Source organism: Physella acuta, unplaced genomic scaffold (genome assembly GCF_028476545.2).
Source record: "Physella acuta isolate Inbredline_101_S28 unplaced genomic scaffold, ASM2847654v3 ptg000548l, whole genome shotgun sequence".
Taxonomy (NCBI): Eukaryota; Metazoa; Mollusca; class Gastropoda; family Physidae; genus Physella; species Physella acuta.
In genome coordinates this window covers 197652-206117 of record NW_026732067.1, presented here as the reverse complement: position 1 = coordinate 206117, position 8466 = coordinate 197652, and the positions used below count along the sequence as shown (strand labels likewise).

The 8466-nt window shown below is 33.6% G+C and overlaps 2 protein-coding genes across 3 annotated transcripts; one reads left to right on the top strand and one right to left on the bottom strand.

The window, feature by feature from the left end:
• On the bottom strand, positions 1-4452 carry LOC131946241 (EARP-interacting protein homolog). The gene is made up of 9 exons (XM_059306926.1): positions 4351-4452; positions 3134-3217; positions 2653-2785; positions 2351-2504; positions 2087-2186; positions 1659-1795; positions 1264-1431; positions 826-987; positions 1-493 (listed from the first exon to the last, which is right to left on the bottom strand). The coding sequence occupies exons 1-9, from the start codon at positions 4390-4392 to the stop codon at positions 319-321; spliced, it is 1155 nt and encodes a 384-aa protein (XP_059162909.1). The 5' UTR covers positions 4393-4452; the 3' UTR covers positions 1-318.
• Positions 4453-5729: 1277 nt separating this feature from the next.
• Positions 5730-8466, top strand: LOC131946205 (uncharacterized). 2 transcript variants are annotated; one of them, XM_059306862.1, is made up of 4 exons: positions 5730-5817; positions 7008-7070; positions 7232-7431; positions 7543-8466. In XM_059306862.1, the coding sequence occupies exons 2-4, from the start codon at positions 7023-7025 to the stop codon at positions 8111-8113; spliced, it is 819 nt and encodes a 272-aa protein (XP_059162845.1). In that variant the 5' UTR covers positions 5730-5817; positions 7008-7022; the 3' UTR covers positions 8114-8466. The 2 variants fall into 2 exon arrangements, with proteins under 2 accessions (XP_059162845.1, XP_059162846.1); XM_059306863.1 differs by having other exon boundaries at positions 5773-5857.

Below are 8466 nucleotides of genomic sequence, written 5' to 3'. Positions count from 1 at the left end.
TTTATCAACAAATATTGGCTGTTTAATATACCTGAAACAAATGAAGCAATGTCCACTATTGCACGTGTAAACAGCAATTACATAAATGTAATCTGGAATGCCATTACATAAATGAGATTTAATTTGGTAACTTAATTAGGTTGACCACCAAGGAAATAACTTTAGATAAAAAATCCCTACTGCTTGTTCAATAAGTTTTTTCAACCAGTCGTTTTCATCTTCCAAATTTCAAGGGAAGCCATAGAATGAATATCAATTACATCATTTTTAATGTCAAAATCAATAACTTAAATAGTCTGTAAAGTTAAGGGGAAAATATCACAAAAGTATTTTGTATTTTTCTGAGCGTGGGACTCGGTTGATGACTAGACGTCCATCATAGCTGAGGGAAGCAAACGTCCAGGGATCAGCACTTGACCAGTCTACTGCATACACACTATCTTCATGCTCTTCATATGTGGCTATTACTCCATCTTTTGGTGGATCTTCATGTCTGATCAAAAAATCAGATAATTACAAATCAGAATAAAACTTTAATTGATTTTCACTTTAAGATATAATTTTAGAATAAAATAGCATTATGATGAAATCTAACAATTTCGTATTTAATTCTTTTATGTAAATAACTATATCTCACACACAGTTTAAGTTTTTATGTTAAGAATCAGGAATTACATCAGGTCAGGGTTTAGGCTAACAATACTTGCAAAAAAAAAAAAAAAAAAAAAAAAAACAATAACAAAAACAACCTTGCTTCCATCCTCCATAAATTTTAAAATCTCATTTTATACCTAATAATGGCAGAATGAAACTGAAAATAGTCACCCTTCGTGCAAGCTGTCTGTGTCAGCCTCATCATCCTTCTCTACCAAGTGACCATAAGGTTCAGATGACAAGGACACCACGCTGTTTAAGATGACCCGACTGTCACTGCTGGAGGTCAAGACTAGCTGATCATGGAAGTGGTTGTAGCGAACTGACCAAGCCCTATAGTGTTTAAAAAAAACTGAATGACCTAACTATTTGTTAAATGCAAGGTTAGGCAAACTAGAGTTCAAAATAAAAATTTTAAAATACATGAATTAACTTTGAGAACATCAAAATCATTCAAATAAATTTTTTATGTAAACAAACTTTTTTCTTATTTTAATAAATTACTTTTTAACAACATTTAAACTTTAGTATATCAATCATATAAAATCAGCAAATACTTTAACACAATGAAAACAAGCAGCATCAGAATGCTGAATAATAGTAACTTGCCAGTGTGAATGTTCAGAAAGTATTTTCAGTGGCTCAGAAACTTTTCTTGTGTCCCAGAACTTGACGCGGCAGTCATCTCCACAGGAGACAAGGTAGTACTGTTTGTTGGGGTTGAAGTCTAAGTCCCTCACTAGCTGACCATGGGCAGACTCTATGTGATACACTTGGCTGGTAAATAAAACATGGGAATGTACAACACTTTATGACAACATAACTATCATAGTGTACTGAAAATACAAAAACCACCGCAAATTATGTAGTTGAATTTAATGTGGCTATTTAATATTCTTCCTCGATACTAAGTTGCAGTTTAGTAACTCCAGGGGTGTTACTCACACCAACTTGACAAACAATCCAGGCAGACCATGCCCCTGGACATCAAGTTTTGTATTCACCTCATTGTTCTTAGATCCCAGCCTCTGATTGAGGTCTCGTTAGCAGTGGCTATTTGATTGCAGTTGTGGTGGGGGTTCCACCTCCCAGATGTTAGTTTATGTTGGCACCTTCCCTCAATGCTGGTGGAGCTAGTCATCTAGACAAACAAAAACAACACAGTTATGCCATTATTGTAAGCCACTGGTGGGTTTGATGTTAGACCATATAACTACGTGAAGCTTCAATGGGTGTGCAAATGTGTAACAATTAAACAATTCAGGGAAGAATGTGAAATGTCGGATGGAAAAAAAGGCAATGGGCATTTGAAATTAAAAGTTAAATTATCAGACTTAAACTAAAATGAATATAGTTATTAAATATTAGTATCACTATAATTTAATTTTTATACTTGTGAAGTACAAGAGGAAATAAAGTAATGTGAGCTTACTTTAGCTGTGGAGGAAGCTACATCTAAGTCCCAGCACACAATTTTATCCTCACACAAGCCAATAACAGAATGGCTGTCTCCAGCAGGCTGCCATAGGACACTGCAATTAATAAAAACAATATGACTTGAATCTTTTGGATTTCAATATGACAAAATAGCCTTAATCCAACAATTGAAACATTGGATCTCAATTTGACAATATAACCTGAATCCAGAGCTTAAAGCAAAATCTGAATTTGACAGAGGAAATGAAAAAATGGATACCTTTTAACATCACTGTGTTCATCTGGTGACAAGTAACACTTGAGCTGGAGATGAGGGTGAGAATTGGAAGAATCATCTGACGCTGGGTTAAATGGATCAGCATTGCTAGGGATTTGCCACACTGCTGCTTTTAGCTCTGATTTTGTGTCTGACGCTGTAAGTACAATTAACATATTGATTTAGTTATTACTAAATTATTTCTTTCATGTTTTGTGATGAAACTGAAATAAAGTATAGAGTAACCTATATATTACCACTGTACAGTGAAATATCATTAACAATTACAATGGATTTAAAATTACTTTTATTAAAACAGGTAGAGAAGAGACCAGCATCAAATGTGGAAGAGCTTATATTCCAAATCTCTCCTTCTCTATGTAGAAATATAGTTTTATTTATCACATTATTTTCATCATCAAAGTCAATATAATGGACCTGAAATTTTAAATTAAGAAAATTAATTATGGAAATAAAAATTGAAAAGGTGTGGGGTTTTTTTTCTGTAAAATTAGAATAAGAATAACACAATAGTCTTTGTTTTTCTAGCACAATACAAAACTTTGATAAATTAACTAATTAAGAAAATAAATTGAAGAAAAAAACTATTATAATCAAAATCTTTTCAAAATAAAATGTTTGTGAAGTACAACTAACATTAATACATTGAGCGATTGTCAGTATTAAAGAGATTAAGTGATCTGTTTACTTCTTCCTAAATTTTCTACAGGGTTTTAATTTAAAAAACTGACCGACTAGTTTAAATTTATTTGTATAAAAACTAACTTGATTTTCTGCTCTCAGTGATTGAGTTCCAACTAGGAAGCGAATATTATCTGTTTCAGCTTCTTGCGCACAAAGTGACCGTGCCTGTAATGATTGTGTATAGTTTTGAAAACAATGGGCAGCTAGAACAAAACACTTTAAAAATCAAATAATAGGCTTAGATCTATGTAATTATATATATCAAATAATAGTTCACTGTTCTAGATAAAACATGTAGAATGTAGATGAATTACTAAGAATCTATATATATAATTCTCTTCTGGGAGACACTAGAAAACAAGCTGTAAACGCGCTCCCTACCACCCCCACCCCTACATGGTCTTAGTGAGCTGTGGTTCACGCTATGTTTACCTTAGTGGAGTCTGGTTTAGTGACGGCTATTAGGGGCAGATAATTTAGTTTGAAACTATTTTAAACGTTGGGGGGGGGGGGGAAGGAGGGGGGTTATGGTCCTTAACGAGCTACTTATAGTGTTTTAAAGAAATATTTTCAGTGTCAGCGTTGGTACTGTCGAATTCACAAATTATGAATTACTGAAAAGTAGAAAAAACAACTAAATAGCGGCGTATGTTATGCCGCAGGCCGGCTCGTCTACTATAATTATCAAAGTTCAAAAAGTATCACTCATGATCACATGCTTATTAATGTGTGTATTCATTTAATATTGAACCAGGGTATGATAAATATTTTAATATATGATTGACTTGGGGGGGGGGGGGGGGAGGGGATTCAGAATTTTCTTGACAATGATAGTTGATAGGCCATAGGCTCTACCTAGGGTAAAACTCCATTTTAGCGTATTTTATTCCCCGCTTCACCTTCACGTTTACCTCCAGTTCATATGATGACATATAAAATAGTAAGTAGTAAGCTCTGGATTCTAGTTCTCCAGTAGTATTTACTATTATTAGTGTAGCTGTAAAAATTTACAATCACAGTTTGATGAGCTTGAGTTGTCTGAGTTGTTGGAAGTTGAGTTTTTTTTTTTTTTTGTTACACATACAATTTTGAACTCAGAACTAGCTCTAGCATCTAGAGAATCTAGAATCTAGAATCTAGAGACAGATCTAGAATCTAGTCTAGATCTAGTCTAGATTCAATACAATTTATTCAAGTAATATCCTAAGACATGTAAAATTTAAGTGACCTCATTCTTTGATTCATCTGGGTTTTTATTAAGTTATTCAATAACCTAGATATCTAGAATCTAGATCTACCTGAAATTCTAAACCATAAATCACAGGCGCTTCGTCCTCCATCTTATTGTTACTCCTATTGTTTTGTTTTTAAAGTATTTTCTAGTTGCCAAAACTATCCATGTTGTGCTGACACTTACAAATACAAAGTACTGATAATTTAACATGGTAAGGGATTCCTTTGGAACCCTAAAGTAAAATTGAACATCTTTATTTAAAATTAATGTTAACTACTCTAGATTGATAGTTTCTATGGGATTAAAATTTAGATCTAGTAGGCCTAACCAATATGACATTTTAAAATGCACGAAAATTAAATGGAAGAGTTGGGTTCGTCATTTTAGTTTAATGAGTTTAAGTACTTTAAGGCAACCTACGGTAGGCTAACCTACATTAATACATTTCTAATTACAATTTAGTTGCGTCAAGCCTAAGTTAGTAGGCTAAGTTTAATAAGTTATAAGGGGTTATCCATAAATGACGTCACGCTTTTTTTGACGATTTTGACCCCCCCCCCCCTCCGTCACACATCGTCACAAAAAGCCAGCCCCCCCCCCCCTAAAATGACGTCACACCTCAGCCTACAACTCCCTTCAAAATTGCAGTTGAATTTTTCTTAAAATTCGATATTTTTCCAAAATCTTGTCTAAACTCTGTCAACATGAGAGTATTTTAATCAATTCCTATTACAATTTCATTAAAACAGTTTTCTAAAACGCGAAATAACGGCTTAATTTAGTTTTCTAACATTGCTTTTTATAAATGCAAAAGTGTGACGTTACATCACCTGAACACCTCCCACCCCCCCCCCCCCCCCGAACACCCCCCTCCCCCATCACACACCGTCACAAAATTACGTACCCTCCCCCTATAAGTGTGACGTCATTTATGGACGACGCCTAACCTGTAATTGTTTCGCTTTCATAAGATAAACATTGATTGGCTGTACAAAAACTCCGTGATGGATATTCCGAAACCCCCATTTGGTAGTAAATCAAGATCTAATTTGTACTCAAAACTTTTTCCATCAATTTATTTTAAAGTAACATTAATTTTTTTCTTTTAAACCACATGCTTTAGTTCTGCCATTTTTTGTGTTTACCAGTGAAAAAAATGAAAACAACCAAATTGTTTTTTGGTGTTTTTATCATATTTTTATTTAACGAAAATACTAAAAATTTCGGTAAAACCTTATACATCCAATCTAAGTATAGTCACATAACCACAATATTTTAATTACGCCGAATTTAATTATTTTAAAAATATTTAAATTAATAAACCATTTAATTTTTGAGAGGGGCTGAAGTTTCTCCATCGACCACCGGAAGTAACGGTAGTTACCGTAAATAAACCACAAGATGTAGATCTAAGTACTAGTAGTTAATCTAGAGTCAAATAGAATATATAGCTGGATCTAGATTTACAGATTAGGATTGGATATGACGAGAAAGTAATAGATCTAGATCTAGATTCTACGACCAAAATTAAGTACGGTTACATAAACATTCAACAGAAGAAGTGTTTCAATGAATAAAATTGTATTATTAAAAAGTTAAAGTATTGTATTATATTAATTATAGGCGGTAATCTATCGTTTTGGGTACGTAAAATCGCCCGCGGCTATTAATGTACGAAAACGTTACCTCATTGTCAAGGCTGTAAAAGAAGTATATTGTGATATGTTTGTGTCAAATATTATAGATAAATGAATAATAAACCTAAATCAATGGCTAAATATATCAATATAGGCCAGAAATTAACTTTAAACAGCAGTGTCTGCAAGCAAGATTTGCTATATAAACAGCAGCCATTTGTAAAATAGAGTGACTTCCGCCTGAATCTCGCGCTATCAGTCTATAAAAATAAAACTTTAACAAGATGGCTGCTATAGTAAATGAGCATGGTTGCATCTGTTGGAAACATCGCTGGTGTTCATTTATTACTGAAAAGTTTTAATTCACTTGTTTAAAAACAGGTACATAAATGAAACAAGGAAACATTTTTGTATTTTTCAAAACATAAATCCTCCTCAAAATGTGAAATAATTATTAAAATGTAAGGAGTCACCTGTTTTTCACATTACTAGTCGCGGGCGATTTTACGTACCCAAAACGATAGATTACCTATTAGGCTAACTAAATATTATTCGTGAATATTCAACTTTATTAGTAATTAGTTACTAATTAGGCCTACAGTATAATAGTATTAGTAATAGTATAAAAATACAATTAATACACAATACACAGGCATAAGTGATATTTAGAATCGACCCTTTGAATCCCGGACAGATCGTCCCCAGCAATTTCCTTTTCAGCCCCGCCCCCCCCCCCCTATTATATATAGGCCTATTATATTATGTACTTTTTACTAATCAGATTACACATTTTTTGCGCCCTTCTATGGCTATGGATAGCGCCCTAGGCAACCCCCCTAATAGCGCCGGCCCTGAATAAATAGGCCTATCTCACTGTCAGTGAGTGAGTGTCAGCAGTGTATGAGTGTAACCTGAGTGCCTGCATTCCACTTCTATTATTAGTAGCAAATTGAATTTTGATTTCTTAATGAATAATGTCAACAAAAGTCAATTTCATCTTTTATATAAAACCAGAAAGAATAAAATTTTCATAATTTTAAAACAACCATTAGGCCTAATATCACTTTTTTTCATTTTTCCATAGCCCATTTTTTTCATCATGCCAAATTTAGGAGGAACTTTTAAAATGGATGAGTATGTGAAAAAAGTAAGTTTATGTTATAATTTAACATGCATGATTTATTTAATATTTATTAATAGGCCTATTTATCATATACTATAATGACAATGTAAAGTGTATTTTTAACTTGCGTTAATACCAACTATTATTTATTTTAAAAAAAAGTAAATTTTGATGTTTCATTCAAGGTTTTTGAGGATGAGATGGAAAGAAGTGATTCTTTTTTAACACAAGATGAGTTGACGATACTACTGAAAGAAGATAGTGATGAAAAAGTGCCCAGAAACTCAATAATTGGCTACCCAACTTACCCCTTGTACCGCGAAATTGCAAATATGTTGACCTTATGGCTCTCAGAAAAGCATTGTCCCGTGTTGGATCTCCCTAGGTACAAATTTTTAAAGTTTCTATTTAATTGCAAAAGTATGTTCTTTCATAACTTGTATCTGATCTTAATTATTGCTAATTATAATGATGCTTTACACTTTAAATTAATTAGCTTTGACCTGCTGGATGAAAAGAGTTACAAAGAGTTACGGGCAGCTACAATAAAATCTATCACCCCTTTACTGGAAGGCTTAGAGACTCTCTGGACTCTGTGGACAGATGATGAGATCAAATACAGAGTGCGTGAAGTACTTGTTCTTTTAGGGCTCAGGGGGATTTTAGATCTTCTCGGAGTAAGAAAAACAGTAGGAACCAAAGATTTACTACCCCCATCTCGAAAAATGTTGCTGGAATCGTTCACAGCCAAACATTCTGCCAATAGTGAACTGTGGGTAGGGGCTAGAGCACTAGCAAAACATTATCACAGAGATCAGTCTGAATCCTGGTGGGGCAATTGTACTGGTACGGAGTCTGAAAAAAATGCACATTCTCTGACATTGATGAATAAAATACTTGATAACGCAGTGTGGATAAATATACATTGGCTGCCTCATGATGTGTTTATTATAGAAGCCAGGCAGGAGCATGGCTATGGCTTACGGTGGTCTGCTGATGGAAAAAGTTTTAGGGGGTTTTTAGAGCCTCAAATGATAGATGGGCATGAAGTTGGCTGGAGGCATTAACAATGTGTTTTGTTAGTCTGCTATTATCTGCTATTATCTGCTCAAATATGTGTATGTGGGATGTCTGCCATTATATGCCTAAATATGTGTATGTTGAAAGTCTGCCATTATTTCCCTAAATATGTGTATGTTGAAAGTCTGCTGTATCAATTACTGATATTTGTTGGTTAAACTGGCTCTTTTCCACCAGATCAACTTATATAAAAAAAATTGTCATGGTGTTAATGTCCATATTTTATGTTAATGTCCATATTTTATGTATCCCAGGCCTAATGTTTGCATAAAATTGCAATTGATTTTTAAAGTAAGATATTTAACTCAGTGAAAATGAAATGTAAAAGGCAATAAACTAT

Coding starts and splice junctions, on each gene's coding strand:
- LOC131946241 (XM_059306926.1), bottom strand. CDS start 4,392: ATGGAGGACGAAGCGCCTGTGATTTATGGTTTAGAATTTCAG. Junction 988..1,263: donor CTTTCTGAACATTCACACTG/GCAAGTTACTAT, acceptor TAAACACTATAG/GGCTTGGTCAGTTCGCTACA. Junction 494..825: donor ACAGACAGCTTGCACGAAGG/GTGACTATTTTC, acceptor TTTTTTGATCAG/ACATGAAGATCCACCAAAAG.
- LOC131946205 (XM_059306862.1), top strand. CDS start 7,023: ATGCCAAATTTAGGAGGAACTTTTAAAATGGATGAGTATGTGAAAAAA. Junction 7,071..7,231: donor TGGATGAGTATGTGAAAAAA/GTAAGTTTATGT, acceptor GTTTCATTCAAG/GTTTTTGAGGATGAGATGGA. Junction 7,432..7,542: donor CCCGTGTTGGATCTCCCTAG/GTACAAATTTTT, acceptor TAAATTAATTAG/CTTTGACCTGCTGGATGAAA.